General features: G+C 45.3%; 1 protein-coding gene across 18 annotated transcripts in view; it reads left to right on the top strand.

Annotated features, from left to right (window-relative positions):
* The first annotated feature begins 48 nt into the window (after positions 1 to 48).
* NOX5 (NADPH oxidase 5) overlaps positions 49 to 17166 on the top strand; it is a 107112-nt gene continuing 89994 nt past the window's right edge. For 9 of the 18 annotated variants that reach the window (XM_073304462.2, XM_078854683.1, XM_073304465.2 and 6 more), the window contains exons 1-2: positions 7850 to 7933; positions 10329 to 10437. Coding sequence is in view for 7 of the 18 variants with exons in the window: in XM_073304453.2 (XP_073160554.1) it covers positions 7780 to 7957 (178 nt within the window). In the remaining 11 variants the exon portion in view is untranslated. Of the gene's footprint in view, positions 131 to 1793; positions 5900 to 7768; positions 7958 to 10328; positions 10438 to 17166 lie in introns of those variants that run through there. The other 9 variants (XR_013636457.1, XM_073304451.2, XM_073304457.2 and 6 more) reach the window with 7 other exon arrangements.

The raw sequence follows: 17166 nt of genomic DNA on the forward strand, positions 1-17166 counted from the left end.
CCAATGGGGCGGGCAAGGGGCGGCGGGAGCCAATAGGGGAGCGGCGGAGCCGGCCGGGGACAGCCCGAGTCCGAGCGAAGGAGCAGTCGGTGCTGGTGGCTGATGGGGAAGGAGCGGCGGCGGCTCCGGGGTGCGCAGCGCTCCCCCCCCCCCGGGCCTGGGGGAGGTGCTGTGGGGGCCGGGGGGGGGAGGAGGCGCGGAGCTGGGGGCCGGGGGGGGGAGGGGTGCGGAGCGGGGCCCTGAGGCGCGGCGGGTGGCGGTGAGAGAAATGGCGCGCGGGCCGCCGAGGGGAGGGGGCTGGGGGGAGAAGTGGGCGCGACGGGGTGGGGAGGCGCTTGGAAGGGGCGGGCGGCTGAGGGACAACGGCGCGCGGGGCCGAGGGTTGGGGGGGGGGCGGGGGTTCTGCGGTTAGGGCACGTGTGGGGGGCTGTAGGGGGGTGTGGGCGAGGTCAGGGGGTTTGGGGGGCTGTGGCTCGGGTGTGTGGAGGGGGACTGAGGGTATGGGGGAGCTGTGGGGATTTGGGGGGGTTGGGGCTCGGGGGCGTGTGGAGGGGAGCTGTGGGGATTTGGGGGGGACTGGGGCTCGGGGGCGTGTGGAGGGGAGCTGTGGGGATTTGGGGGGGTTGGGGCTCGGGGGCGTGTGGAGGGGAGCTGTGGGGATTTGGGGGGGCTGGGGCTCGGGGGCGTGTGGAGGGGAGCTGTGGGGATTTGGGGGGGCTGGGGCTCGGGGGCGTGTGGAGGGGAGCTGTGGGGATTTGGGGGGGCTGGGGCTCGGGGGCGTGTGGAGGGGAGCTGTGGGGATTTGGGGGGGCTGGGGCTCGGGGGCGTGTGGAGGGGAGCTGTGGGGATTTGGGGGGGCTGGGGCTCGGGGGCGTGTGGAGGGGAGCTGTGGGGATTTGGGGGGGCTGGGGCTCGGGGGCGTGTGGAGGGGAGCTGTGGGGATTTGGGGGGGCTGGGGCTCGGGGGCGTGTGGAGGGGAGCTGTGGGGATTGGGGGGGCTGGGGCTCGGGGGCGTGTGGAGGGGAGCTGTGGGGATTTGGGGGGGCTGGGGCTCGGGGGCGTGTGGAGGGGAGCTGTGGGGATTGGGGGGGCTGGGGCTCGGGGGCGTGTGGAGGGGAGCTGTGGGGATTGGGGGGGCTGGGGCTCGGGGGCGTGTGGAGGGGAGCTGTGGGGATTGGGGGGGCTGGGGCTCGGGGGCGTGTGGAGGGGAGCTGTGGGGATTGGGGGGGCTGGGGCTCGGGGGCGTGTGGAGGGGAGCTGTGGGGATTGGGGGGGCTGGGGCTCGGGGGCGTGTGGAGGGGAGCTGTGGGGATTTGGGGGGGGCTGGGGCTCGGGGGCATGTGGGGATTTGGGGGGGCTGGGGCTCGGGGGCATGTGGGGATTTGGGGGGGCTGGGGCTCGGGGGCATGTGGGGATTTGGGGGGGCTGGGGCTCGGGGGCGTGTGGAGGGGAGCTGTGGGGATTTGGGGGGGGTGGGGCTCGGGGGCGTGTGGAGGGGAGCTGTGGGGATTTGGGGGGACTGGGGCTCGGGGGCGTGTGGGGGTTGGGGCTCGGGGTGTGGAGGGACTGAGGATGTGGGGGCTCGGGGTGTGGAGGGGGACTGAGGGTTGGGGGGCTGGGGCTTGGGTGTGGAGGGACTGAGGATGTGGGGGCTCGGGGTGTGGAGGGAGACTGAGGGCATGGGGGGTTGTAGGGGTTTGGGGGGGATGTGGTTTGAGGGTGTGGGGGCTGGGGCTCGGGTTGTATGGAGGGGGACTGACAGTGTGGGGGCTGGGGCTCAGGGTGTGTGTGGAAGGATGCCCAGAGCTGGAAAGAGAGGGGTGGGGTATGGCGCAGGCCACGCCCTGTCAGAAGGGGGTTGGGTATGGAGGCCTGCAGGGAATGGTGCATGGAGGGGGCGCTACTCACTGGATGTATCCCTGCAGCCCCAGCATGTTCAGGCTCAGCTCTCTATCACCCTAGCTTGGTGGGGAGCTGTGCAGAGGAGCACAGTCTTGGTGCTATGAGAGACATAGAAGGGCGTTTTTCTGTGTTTCCCCTAGCCGGAGGGGGTGCATGTGTCTACACTGGGGCTGAGCTGCTACCTCAGCTTTAGATAGGCTGCCCAGCCCATCCTCATGCTGCCCAAGGTGCCTCTTATTGTACCCTCTCATTTCTCTCTCATCCCTGCTGCCCCAGCTTTCTCCATGCCACCCCACACAGTGAGCCAAGGCAGGAGTACCTGCTAAACATGAAGGTATTATAGTTAAGAGATGTGGCTCCCACATACACCCACCTGGATGGGAGCTCTTGTCTGTGCAAGCTACAGAAGCTGCTAGTTCTGAAGGCAGCATTTCATGACTGAAGTGTCAGAGACTGATTGTTTGTAAATCAAACAAATCCTAAAAGGGGCAGTGTTCTCTTTAGATGGCTCTGGGTCACTGTGGAGACACTTCTGTAGTCTAGTCTTACAAATGAAGGATTGTCACAAGGAAGACCTTGCAGTCTTATATCAGAATGCTTTCTTGATTGTAGTATGTCCTGTTGTCAGATTAAGAGGTGGAGGAGGTCCTAGGGTACCAATAAGGTATTTCTTTACCTTTTGCCAGGCAAGATTTCTGAAATGAGGTGCCAAATATGTGTTGGCAAGGCTAACTGTCTGCGTCAAATATTGGCTCCACTGGTATTTAGCTCATGGTGAAACCCCACATTCTCTTGCCTCTGCGTATGAATGGATTTGTCACGGATGGGCCATTTTCACTGGGATCAGTGTGCAGGACTCAGTCTGGCACTTCATGCCTCAATCAGCTGGTGGGATTACAGTTTGCCCCTTGGTTAAGCACATTTTATCATTCATTGAGAATTGAAGCATCAGCAGACTCTTGTTTAGCTACTCCTCCCACTCTTCTTCCCCCCCCCAATAAAAAGGTAGGAAGAAGCCCTATTGAGAGGGTTATAACAGCCCATGGACAAGTTTTAAAAGTGCAGCACCAACAAAAATGGCAGTCTAGTGGTGTTGCCATCTGTAGGCTGGCTGAAGGCTATTTCAGCCTCAATTTTTGTAGCTTCCAGATCATTTTGTGTTGATCAAAGCAAAAGTGTGCTGAGCTCCAGGACAAGGATGGTCTGAATAACCACCACATAGTGACTTTTGGAGGTGCATTGATAATCTCTTAAATGAGTTGCTTAGCTCTCCTAACTGTTGCAGTTTTCCTCCAGTTGGGAAGGGACTAGTCTTTCATCAAAGCTGAGGGGGTTGTTTTTATTCCTGAGCTTCATAGGCTCTGGAATAATGTGTATTTAACTAGATTGACCTGAAAAAGATCTGGGGGAAGGCCACATGTTTGAAGCATAAACTTAAAAGAAGCAAAACAAATTCATTGTTAATTGTCTTGATGTGGTCAGAATTATTTTTCCCTCTTTCTAGAGTTTATGTAATGATTGTATCCCAAGACTAAGAGCCTCTACTCCTGATTTTTTTTCTTGTTGTGTTTTATGACTTGATCTGACCTTGGAAAAGTCATTTTATTTACCTTTCTACGGCATAGTTTCCGTAATGACTGAAGTTATGTACATTGTTTTAAGAAGTTAATGTTTGTAAAGGATTTTAGGTTTATTGGATGAAGAAGGATACATAAATTGAATTTTATTTTAAAAGTGGCCAAATATCCCCTTCAGATTTTGTGAACAAAACTGTCTCTTAGTCTCGGAATTTTGCGCAAAGTTTTGTCCTGCAATGAATTTTGATCACTAAGTTATAAGCCTTGTAAAGCAGAGTTGCTCATGGAAATAAAATATTTTACAACCTTAATTAGAGCTGTGCCATATACATATTTTTTAAAGGAGTGTAAATATATTTTCCTATTACCTAGCACTTTGACAAAAGCTATGATGAAAAGTGCTTCATAAGGTAGGTATTTATTATTAGTTCCAGATGATAAAATCATATAAGTACAAACTTCCTTTCTGTACATTTGAATAAAGTTGTTTCATATCTTTAAAATCAACAAAAAAAATTAACTGCTATGTAAGTGTGATCACACACAAATTCAGTGAGAAACAAATGAAATTCCTTGAGGGTTTTGTTTTTTTTTCTTCCACCCTTCCTCTTATTACAAGGATTTCATACATTTTGAAAAGCAGAGCACATAGTTTAATTTTTGACAGTTTCTCCCAGCACAGACCAAGGGCCCAAACCTGAAAGAAAGCACACTTTTACAATTTTTAATGCATTTCATATAACAGTAGTGGAAGATCTAGCTTTGTAAACAGAAGCTGAATTTTTATGTCATGCCTCAGTATGGTCACTGAAAGGTTTTTATTAGTTTTAAAACAGAAGAAGAAACCAAAGTAAAACCATTTAAAATAGTATGGCCTTGATTAGTTCACTTAAATAATTAAGGCTCAATTGTGTTGCCTTTTTAATAGTAAAACACTTCAACTGAAGCACAATTTAACCCTAATTGAACAGGAAATCATCAGGTCAGGAAACAACTTCCAGAGCAGTCCATGGAAAGAGGTTCTGACAATAAAGGGAAAAAATGAAATCCAAATCCATCAGAGTCAAGAAATGAGCAATCTCTGATTTAAAGTTTGAGTGTAAGTGTATATATACAGGAGCGGCAGGAAGTATGGCCCTATGTCACGTCTATTCTTGATTCTGCCACAGGCTCTCTGTGTGCTCTTGGGAGAGTCAACTTCTGTGTGTCTCAGTTTTCCCCCTTTGTGAAATGGGGGAAATCTACATGAGAGGAGAGTAATGTATACAAAGCACTTTGAGATCCTTGGATGGAAGGCTGCTTATAAATGCCAGGTATTATTATTAAATGTAACATCATAAGTGGTATTTCTCTTTAATGAGAGGAGGTAGCTCAGTAACTGCTATTTGGAGTGTCGCTCGTTGATGGTGATCAGAAGTGTTTCCTGCGAAAATGGTGCACTACAAGGTAGGTACGTATTTGGCATGGCTAAGCTGTGCTACCATTGCTACAATGCTATTTATGCTTGTGCTAACTCAGTGATACTCAGACTGAGGCTCATGAGCCACAAGTGACTCTTTAATGTGTCTCCTGTGGCTCTTAGCAGCACATGATATTAAAAAACACTGATTTAATTGTTAACCAATCAGGATGATTTTACTATGTTAACTAATTGTAGTTGCTGATAATACTTAATCATTTTGCTTTGAGAATTGTGTGTGTGTGTGTGTATATTAGTAAATGAAACAATGAATTCACACTATTGTGGCTCTTGGGTAATGTTAGGTTTCAGAGTAGCAGCCGTGTTAGTCTGTATTCGCAAAAAGAAAAGGAGTACTTGTGGCACCTTAGAGACTAATCAATTTATTTGAGCATAAGCTTTCGTGAGCTACAGCTCACTTCATCGGATGCATACCGTGGAAACTGCAGCAGACTTTATATATACACAGAGAATATGAAACAATACCTCCTCCCACCCCACTGTCCTGCTGGTAATAGCTTATCTAAAGTGATCATTAGGTGGGCCATTTCCAGCACAAATCCAGGTTTTGCTAATTTGGCTCCTGAACCACTGAGGTCTGAGTATCACTGTCTTAGCTCATAGCATAGATGTGGACCAGATCATCATTTTCATCTTTGGCATTGTTTTTGGTAAAATGTGTGCATTTGAATATGTACATGCCTATATGCAGTGTAGTGCCTTATGGTGTTGGCCCTTGTGTTACCTATCAGCTTTGTGTTCTTGAGGAAACCAGGGCCCAACATTCAGCCTGTCTGACTCACGAAAGACTTCCTCCTCCCCCCCGCCTCTGCTTGAACCAAAGCCAATCAGAAGAAGGACAAAAAGCAATGAAAAGGCAGTGAAAGACATACCTAAACCCCTCTGGTCAAGGGTGACAGGATTAAGGAAACGTAGAGGTGATCCTGGCAATTACAGACCGGTAAGTCTAACATCAGTACCGGGCAAATTAGTTGAAACAATAGTAAAGAATAAAATCGTCAGACACATAGAAGAACATAAGTTGTTGGGCAAAAGTCAACATGGTTTCTGTAAAGGGAAATCATGTCTTACTAATCTATTAGAGCTCTTTGAAGAGGTCAGCAAACGTGGACAAGGGGGAATCCAGTGGACATAGTGTGCTTAGATTTCCAGAAAGCCTTTCACAAGGTCCCTCACCACAGGCTCTTATGTAAATTAAGTTGTCATGGAAAAAGAGGGAAGAGCCTTTCATGGATTGAGAACTGGTTAAAAGAGAGGGAACAAAGGGTAGGAATAAGTGGTAAATTATCAGAATGGAGAGTTGTGTTCCCCAAGGTGGTCAGTCCTAGGACCAATCCTATTCAACTTATTCATAAATGATCTGGAGCAAGGGATAAACAGTGAGGTGGCAAAATTTGCAGACGATCCTAAACTGCTCAAGATCGTTAAGACCAAAGGAGACTGTGAAGAACTTCAAAAAGATCTCACAAAACTAAGTGATTGGGCAACAAAATGGCAAATGAAATTGAATGTGGATAAATGTAAAGTAAAGAACATTGGAAATAATAACCCCAAGTATACATACAATATGATGGGGGCTAATTTAGCTACGAATAATCAGGAGAAAGATCTTGGAGTCATCGTGGATAGTTCTCTGAAGATGACAACGAAGTGTGCAGCGGCAGTCAAAAAAGCAAACTATGTTAGGAATCATTAAAAAAGGGATAGAAAATAAGACAAGAGTATCTTATTGCCCTTATATAAATCCATGATACGCCCATATCTTGAATACTGCGTACAGATGTGGTCCCCTCATCTCAAAAAGGATATACTGGCATTAGAAAAGGCTCAGAAAAGGGCAACTAAAATGATTAGGGGTTTGGAACGGGTCCCATAGGAGGAGAGATTAGAGGCTAGGACTTTTCAGCTTGGAAAAGAGGAAACTAAGGGTGGGGGGATATGATAGAGGTATATAAAATCATGAGTGGTGTGGAGAAAGTGAATAAGGAAAAAGTTATTTACTTGTTCCCATAATATAAGAACTAGGGGCCACCAAATGAACTTAATGGGTAGCAGGTTTAAAACAAATAAAAGGAAGTTTTTCACACAGTGCACAGTCAACCTTTGGAACTCCTTTCCTGAGGAGGTTGTGAAGGCTAGGACTATAACAGGGTTTAAAAGAGAACTGGATACATTTATGGAGGTTAAGTCCATTAATGGCTATTAGCCAGGATGGGGTAAGGAATGGTGTCCCTAGCCTCTGTTTGTCACAGGATGGAGATGGATGGCAGGAGAGAGATTACCTGCTAGGTTCACTCCCTCTGGGGCACCTGGCATTGGCCACTGTTGGTAGACAGGATACTGGGTTGGATGGACCTTTGGTCTGACCCAGTATGGCCATTCTTATGTTCTTAGCCTCATTTGCATCAAAGATGGAACAGGGAGGCATCCCCATTAGCATACAGAATGGAGAACAGAGATTCCAAGGCAAGACCCACACTGAACTCTGGGACCAGGAAAGCACTGCATGATAGGGAATCTCTGCTCCAGATGGTAAAGAACCCATGCCTGCACACCCCCAGATCAGTTATCAGACCAATTCTAGTAATATATCCTTTATTGGTATCCAAAATAGTGAAGCTGCCTAATTGCATTGTGAGCTCCCTTGTAGGAACACTGCCCATAGCCAGGAATGATCAGTTCCTATTGTCTAGCCTGAACAAAACAACTTTGGTATATTCCCTTGAGCCAAAAGTTTACCCATAAACAAATCTAGTGTTCTCCCTTGAACCATTGTTCTTTCCCTACAAAATTTCTACCCATTCTCAAGTAAGTTCTCTGATGCCTGGATCCAAAATCTGCATCCGTTCCACTGGGACTTATCTTCTCTTGACTGATCGTGCTGGGGGCTCTGCCAGTCTCCACCACTTGGGACACTCAGCTACCACCACCACCACCTCCTGGGACCCCCAGTGGATTCAAGCTTCACGGAGTGGTGAGAACCCAGCTCTCTCTCTCGGTATAGCCTTCTGACCCTGACTTGTGTGATCAGTTATAGTTGTCTAAACCTGACTTTTATAATCAGATTTAAGTTAGATTTAATATTATAACTGTTTTGTTTGTTTGGCTCCTCATGTATAGTTATTACCTAGCAATAAATAACTTTCATGGTTAAGCTGGTTGCCCCCCCCCCCCCTCTGCAGCAATGCTCCTCATACCTAAGCTAAAGATCCCTGCAGCTCCCACAAATCCTCTGGGGTTTGCTCATCAAGTGGGTTACTACCAGGACAATTGTAACGTGAAAGTGGGGATAGGGACATGCTGAACCTGGGGCATATGAAGGTGGCAGTTTGGAAGTGCTGCTTGACCCAGCCTGCTGAGTCCAGGGGCGTATAAGGGGTCAGCTTGGGAGTGCTGATTAACTTGGTCCTCTTGGATGCTCTCTGTCAATGTGTGTGTGTTTGCCTGATTCTGGAGCTTGGAGAACCTAGGTCCTGCAGGATAGCTGCATTGGGAGGGAACTTGCAGAAGGGAGGAGTAGAGCTCCATATGAGAATGCAAGTGACAAGCAGTATATTGATAGAATTACAGAAGTGCCCCCCCTCAGAAGAGTAACCATAATAAATGAGTGTACCCCAAAGTAATGGGCAAATCTGGTAACACTTGTGAGCATGCATTTATAAGTGCAATGTATTATGATGGTGTTTGGGTACCTATGCCTCCACCTAATGAATGTTCAGCTGTGTGGGTTAACATTCATTTTTCTTTGGGATATGAGCACTGTGCTGGGCTCTGTGGAGTGTGAGTGCTTTCTTTATACCATGTCAAACCAGAAGTAAGGAATATACCTTGACTCCAGTGTTTGAATGCTGTTTGGCATGCCTTACATAATAGTATCTCGGCCTCTGGCCAAGAGAAAAGCCCTCTTTTCTGTTAACTATTTCTCATTCATGCTGGTCTGGACACACAGTATGTAGAAGGCATAAAACTATAGTGTAATTTTACGTACTAACTTCTCAGAATTTCATACTGCTCTCATTACTTGTCTAGTGCACAACTTATGCTACTTTTGGCCACAGTACATGGCGTGAGTGAATTGATTTCTGTGGCAAGAGACTAAGTGGGTTTTAGCGTACACTGGACCTTGTCTTTTCATTTGTACAATATCAAACATGAATGGGTGCTCAGGAAATATATAACTTCAGGACAACAAGGGAAAGAATCAATTAATACCACCCATTTTTTTCCAATCTGCCAAAGCAATTGACTAATATCTTATAAATCCTCATAACCTGTGTATCAGTTTTTAAGCTAAGCCTGAGGTTTCATTTTTATATATTTAAATATATGGCAGTCTTTCCTGCAGAAGCTGATTATTCTAAATACATTCTAGTATGTGTTGCATCTGCTAAGTAAAATCTGTAAGATATATTGTGCTTTTTTTGTGTGCAAAATTCTAAGAGTATTCATTAGGTTTATACTTTGAAGTCCCTTTGGCAGTCAAGCCCATCTTAACTATCAGATGGCAAATATCCAGGCGACTTTGTTCTGAAGTGATCACAGATGAGTGTTTTTTCTGTAGCAGTGATCACGGATAATTCATGTAATGACTATAAACACATTTCCATACTAAGATTAACAAATAATTAAATAGCTTCTTGGTTAGCCAATAGCAAGAGTCCTAGCTTTTACCACATAAAGCATATATTTTTGTAGCTAGTCTCTGATTATTCATACCATTGCTCTACCGGTAGTCCCTCTCTTATTAAGTTGTCACTCCCCAGGATCCACCTGTTTTTGTATAAAACATTAAAGATCGCAATGGTGAAATGGTAGGAAGTAGTTTAACTGCTATATTTAAATTCAGAGCAGCACCAGACCCTGCCAGAACAACAGATATCGAATCTGCAGACCTATTTCCACTGCTGTGATGATTGATACTCCCCCAAACATATCTTTTTCAAAGATCCATAGGTCTTACACATTCCTATGACAACATGTGGTATACCTCAGCCAGTGCATCAAGTGCCCCCAACAAAAACTGTGCCCTTAAATGAACTCATATAGAAAAATGATTAAATATTAAAACACCCTGTTCCCCCATGGATGAACACTTTTCACAAAACTAACTCCATATCTGACTTCTCAGTCCTTGTCCTGAAGCCTACACAACAGCTTCAAAAGGCGAGCTGGGAACTTAAATTCATAACTCTGCTGGACACTAAAAATCATGGACTTAGAGACACCGCTTTTCATTACAATTTATAACACACTCTGCTGTCTACTAACCTTCCTTTGTCCTACTGCAAAAGTATTAAGTGCCCATTTCATTTTAAGTGGTATACCATGTGTCAACCCCTGCTTAACAATCTGTCCCACTTTGTATTTAGCTGACACTGAGGTTACCTTCTCCAGACTTGAGGAAGAGCTCTGTGAAGCTTGGAAGCTTGTCCCTGCCAGCAACAGAAGTTACTCAAAAAATATTACCTCGCCCACCTTGTGCGTGTCTCAGATTTATATATGTCGTAAGGTTAAAATATTTACGTAATTCCTTTTTTATTGGTAAGATTAGATGAGAAAAACTTAATAGTAATAGATTATTAGGGACTACTGCAATCTTCCGGTCTGATCTGCGCAACCCAAGCCGTGCAACCTCTCTGGTAGTTTCTGCATCAAGACCATAACTTTCTTCCTCAAGCAGTGTCCCTAGGGACTCTCCACTTGAGGTGTGCATGCAACTCATGTACCTTCAATCAGAGATATTTCAGCAGGAGTGCTCATTTGGTCTGGGCATATGCCCTAGCCGCCTTGATGTTCCATACAGAGGATATATAAGGCTGTGATGGATATATAGGGCTGTGACAGATGGACTGCCCTAAATTCCTTCTCAACCACCTCTCCCTGAGACAGAGCATTTTGTAGTGCTTGCCTGCATAGCTATTCATCTTAGCTAGTCTTCAGTACTTAATTTTAAATTTATTTTACTTTTATCCTTTATAGTTTGTGTAGTAAGTGTTTACTTTAGTTTTTGAGGATCTATCTCCTTTTGGCTAAGGCTTTGCCTCTCATGCACCCTCACCTCCATACAGAGGAGCTGTCTCTAGAGAAGCCTGCTTTTCCTTTGGGCATCTCTAAGTGACCAGGCTTCAAACACTGCTGCACTTGCTGGGAATCCTTTCCAGTTAGTGATGGCCACTAGCATTGTATCCACTGCCTCGGGGATGTGCACATCCATTTGAAGTGCAAGACCTGTGCAAGCTTCAAGAGTCACTCCAGAAGGTACAGGGAGATAAAACTTCAGGTTTTTGTGATGGAGTGCTCACTTTGTCCAGCTTCAGATCCAGGCCCAGAGCCCCACCTGGGACATCAGCCTCTGAATGACCATATCACTTTATCAGTGTCTGCAGCTCATTTGCCTTCTAGGTCTTTGAGAGACAGACTTTCAAGTGAAATGAGGAAAGTCTCATGCTGATCTTGTCAGAGACACCATATTTTTAAGAGGCCTGCTGTACTGGAGACCCCATGCCCCTTAAAGGTTTCTGCAGAGCCTTGGTATTGAGGTTTTCTCCAAGTGAAAGCCTTCATCAAAGTCACACAGTGCTGAAGCCCTTGGTACCATTGAATCCTGAATGAGGTACTTCTGAAACACTTGGTACCACCCTCATCTGCTGCTGCCTCTTCAGTACTGAGACCATCAGTACGGCAAGAGGCAGATCATCCCTTGGTACCGCAGGCTTCAGTGTCTATGATTCGTCAAATGCCTGTGCACATTCCCACAGGACCTATTTGTCTCCAATGAACCTGAGTCGTCTTTGCTGAGTTCAGGACTCCTAGTACCAAAACCTGAGTTATTGCCTGCCTCAGAAGTGATTTGGTCAGACATACAGCCAGATACTCCTCCTTTGGGTGCTCTGTTGGAACACAAAGAAGAAAGTTCTTCAGACTCCCTCTAAACTCAGTACAGGGCTATGCTGACTGAAAACCGACCTTTTGATTATGAAGTACCTGGAACATCAAAGGACACTTCCAGAGTTTTACTACCACTACCTGGCAATCATCCTCCCTGGCGTGACTAGTACTGGCTGCCTCCCCCATTCCCCTACAGTCCTCCCTCGTGGGCATACTCAGCTGCCTGCCGATGAGTTTTTTAGGGTATCAGCTACTCATGTGGACTGTACCAGACAGCCCACTCCAGTTCTCTCTGTTCCACCATATCATTCTTCTCTACAGGAGGGGACATTTGAAAAACAAGAAAGGAGAGCTGATGAGGGGACAACTCCACAGACTGATATAGCCTCATCTTCCCCAGATGAGGCTGTCATGCCCCCACCAACTCATATGAACAACTTCAAGCCATTTCAGGAGTTGATGAAAAGAGTGGCAGATGCTCTCAAGATTCCATTAGAAGTAGTTCAGGAGACCAGCATAAATTGTCTGATACTGTACTTACACCATCGTCAGCATGGGTGATCTTGCTTATAAATGAGGCGCTCTTAGAACCTGCCAAAATGATCTGGCAGAGTCCTGCTACTGCTCCCCACTCCTGACAGCTAAAAGAGCAGATAAAATATATTATGTCCTACTAGGGGTTTGGAAGTTTTAGTTTTTTGTCCTGCCCCTAATTCCTTGGTCATGGATACCGTGAATGTACATAGTAGGCAACAGCATTGAAAGGTATCCCCACATGATAAAGACCAGAACCACTTAAACCTTTGTCAAGATACAGAGATTCAAGATGGTGACACTTAGAGCTATCATTCCACTCTTGGATTTGGGGAACTGCTTAGTGACCCTCAACCTTCGAGAGGCATACTTTCATATCAGTATGCTCTTACACTTTGTGGTAGGTCAGGACCATGACCAATATCAAGTCCTTCCCTTCGGACTGTCTACCACCCTCAAAGTGTTCACAAAAGTTACTGTAATAAGCACTGCACAGCTTCACCATTGGTGGGTAATTGTCTTCCCTTATCTTAATGATTGGCTTCTCAAGGGGCATTCCTATACCAAGGTCAGAAACAGAACTGCTATAACCTTGGCTGTAGCTCTATTTAACAGGCTTGGTCCTCAGCTCAACACCATGAAGTCCCTGCCTCTTACCTGTGCAAAGGGTAGAGTTCGTAGGGCCCACTCTCAATGCCACATGATAGATCAGAGGACAGATTCTTCACTCCTCACACTTAATTGCACAAATTCAGTTGGGCCATCAGGTCATTGCCAGATTGTGTATGCAACTCCTTGGGCACAAAGCAGCATGTACTTTGTTGCACTACATAATTCTCTACATATGCGTTGCTTCCATACTTGGTTCTGGACAGTTTATACTCCCAGCAAGACAGTGTAAAGTTATTCTCTATTCCCTGTTGTGTACTGTTCTCTCTCTCAACTGGTGGCAGAATCCAGACAAGGTGTGTTCAGGGGTTCCATTCAACTCTTCCCCTCCCGCTGTAACAATAGTTTCCAACACTTCCCTCCTCAGTATACTTCTGAAGTTGAATTCCCTATCTATCTTATACAGCACCATTCTGGAAATCAGAGCTTTAACGTATGCCTGACGGCACTTTCTCTTGTGATACAAGACCAATCCAGATTTCCTTTTCTCTTTGCAGAGGCCATAAAGTTATGGAACTGGTGCATATTTTATCTATGCAGCCTCCAAAACACCGTGGCGGCTGACCTCCGAATACTCTTCACTTAAGATAATGAGTGGAAACTAAACAAATCAATACTCAGATGTTTCTTACCTGGGAATTTCTGAAGATAGATGTTTTTGCCGCTGCCAACTGTTAGGAGGGTGCTGGCATATTATTTGGACAGGGCCAGACCTTTTTCGAGCTTCTCTCAGACTGTTTGTATTGTGGACCGAGCTAAAGAAGTGCCAATGTCCATACAAAGACTATCCAGCTGGGTTTCCGTCTCTATCCTCTCTTGCTATACAGCCACTAACATACTATGCTGACCTAGGTTGATAGTTCTGGTACAGTTTTTACCAGATCTCAGTCCATGTCCACTGCTTTGCTGAGGGACATTCCTATTGTAGAGATTTGCAAGGGTGCTACATGAGCTTCGGTCCACACTTTCTCAAGACCACTATTCTGTAGTTGATGTTTCTCAGGCAGATGCTGCTTTTGGCTCTGCAGTTTAATAGTCAGCCCTAAATCAAGTTCCAGACTCCCACCTCCTTCAGGGGATACCGCTTGGGAGTCACCTCAAGTGGAGCACCAATAGGGACACCACGCGAAGGAGAGGTTAGATACCTTGTACGGTAATGAGTTCTTTGAGATGTGTTCCACTATCCGTTCCCTTTCCCCTCTGCTTCAGAGCCTCATCTCCCTTGTGGCTTTGCAGTGGAGAAAGAACTGAGTGTGGCCCATCCATCACAGTCTTCTATATTCTCAGCATGGGTCATGAGAATGGCTGAGGGCGCATTCGTGGACCGAACGAGCATTGGTGATAAAAATGTCCAATTGCATGCACATGGGGCACATGCTCACCTCAAGTAGAACAACCGTAGCAGGACACATCTCAAAGAACTTGTTATGGTATAATGTAAGTAACCTGTCCTCTGAACTATAGCATATCTTTTAGGAAGTTATTTGGGCTTGGTATAAAGATTTAAAGTGATGGAGACTGTGTGACTTTTTGTAATCTAATTTTCACCATTTATTTGACATTTGATTCAGCCTGGGCAAAGAAAATAGATGGGTCAGTTTCATTCTTCAGAGTCCTCTGCCCAATGTTGTTGTGTGTCGGGTCCCAGAAGGGCACATGGGCACGGAAACCAGAGATGCGGGGGGTGCTGCAGTGGCCGCCAGCCTCGCTGGGCAGGGGTGGGGTGGGGGGAGTGGGCAGGGGTAAGGGGGCTGGCTTTCAGCACTCTCACTATTAAAAATGTTCCAGCCCCACTGGAAGGGCAGGGGGATATTTACAGTTTAAAAGAATTACGAATCCATTTGTATTCCTGTTGTGCTGAGACCTTTTAGAAAGAAAATGTTTATTCTGTGTAAAAACGTGTAACAATTAAACACACAGCCAAACTGGGTTCGGTTAAACCAGTGTAAATCTTGAGTAACTCACTGATGCCAGTGTAACTGAGGGCAGAATTTGGTCTAGTATCTGTGTAAATAAAACTCCTCCCTCACATTGAGTAAAATCCTTACAGCTCAGCAGAGGAAATTGCTAAAAGCTGCTTGGAGAACTGCATTTCCTTCAAAACCAAAAGGCAGTAATGAATTGTGTATCTGACATAGGTAAAAGATTTGAGATTAAACATATATCAAATTGTGCCTCTCTAATCTACCAGAAGTCTATGAGTGTGTCCTCAACCGAGTGGAAAAAGGAAAACTGTGTGATTTCATTGGAATCTCAAAAAGCCTTTGATAAAGTTCTCAAAAGTTATTGCATAAACTCCCAAGTCATGAGATGGTAGAATAAAATAATGGTCTGAGAGAGACAAAAAAATAGACCATTTTCAACATGACCAAAGATTAAGAAGGGGCTATACCAAGATTCCAAACCAAGAATTGATCATATATTTGTCATTAATCTGGGAAATGTGGTGAAACAGTAAGGTAATAATTTGATGATTATATCAAAGTAAGTTTCTAGAGGAAGACTGCTTTTTGTGAATTATTTAACTCTTACTAAAGAAGACTGAAGAACTTCAGAGAGACTTAAAAGCTTGGCAAATGAGTAACAAAATAGATAAAATTCACAGATCCTCTTTAAAGCCCAATCCCAGTCGTCTTGAAGTCAGTGGACAAAACTCATTTTCTGTGACCATTCGTCTTACTAAAGCTTGATCACTCAGATTCTTGCAGGAGGCCAAAACATAAGGGGCATAAGAATATGGTGTCTCATAGAAGATCTAGCATGAGAAGCAAAAGGAGCTTTAATAGTTAACTAACATTTAAAATCTGGATAATGTTTAGGAATATTTGCCCAGCTCCGTTCATTTGAGAGAAGAACCACAACTTAATTTTCATAGTGATTAGTTCTTGATCTAGTAAAGCAGGTTCTTTAAAGGAGCAGAGTATAATCATTATTTTCCCTCAAAATAACAAGAAACACCACTTTCTGTAGAGAGGCATTTACTGTGCTGCACTAGCTGCACTGTAAGTAGTGCAGATAAAAGTGAGGACAGTTCTTGGGCAGCGGACTATATGAGGAATGTGATTCACAGGATACAGCTAGCATTATAATTACTAGTGCAGCTGCTGAAGTGACTCCGGCCAGCACTAAATAAAATCTGTGCTGTGTTCAATACTCTTTTGCTTATAGTATAAGCCATAAAGATGGGAGAAGAGATAGTGTAACATTTTGATCTAATTGCCAACCTCAGACATGGCTACAGTTCCCTTTGCACCAGATGTGAATTTGGCACCAAAACGTTACTGGACTTTTTCAGATGTTTATACTGGAATAGGACTGTGATTAAAATCAAATCTTCTGAACTACAGTATCACCAAGGCATCAGTCTCTCTCATTAATAATATATAACACTTTGTCTTCACAACTCACTCTTCCAACACACCAGTGAGATGTAAGTAAAATTCCATTTGTTTAATCATTTGTGGAAGTGACTAGCTCAAGGTCCTACAGTAGGTTAGTGTCAGAGACTGGGATTTAATTCAGGAATTCTTAGATTTTAAGGGCAGAAGGGATTTCTAATATCTAGCCTGAACACTTGCATAACACAGACAATAAATTCACCCATGCACTAGGGGGGGATTATTCTCCCCTGACAGCCAGTCTTGTGTACAGACCAGTAGAGAAGGACCCCGCCCCTTCCATTTCATTCATTCCCTTCCAAGGATATCATGTTTCAGTTTTACTATTAATAACATTTTTACTCTTCCCAACTTTGGGTTTCTTCATGTCTTTGTTTTGATAGAAGCGAAGATATTACATTACAGCTGTTCTCTCTTCTCTCGTATGGATAAAAATGGGGAAATGAGGGGTTTTATATATCTGTTCTTGCTTAGTACGCTGAGCAAAGGCTTTGCGGGTTTTCTTTGAGAAAGAGCTGTTCTAAATGGAGGATCAGTTATAAACTATGTCTTTTATAGAATATATCATGAGCTAACTGAGCCTTAGACATGTACTGATTCTGCTCCCACTGAAGTCCATGGCAAAACTCTCATTGACTTCAGTCAGAGCAGGAGTGTGGGTCCTCGAGCAAAGATCCTAGAAATGCAGCTCCAATGTAGTGTGTCATGATTTTGCATA

Source organism: Lepidochelys kempii, chromosome 10, assembly GCF_965140285.1.
Source record: "Lepidochelys kempii isolate rLepKem1 chromosome 10, rLepKem1.hap1, whole genome shotgun sequence".
NCBI lineage: Eukaryota > Metazoa > Chordata > Testudines > Cheloniidae > Lepidochelys > Lepidochelys kempii.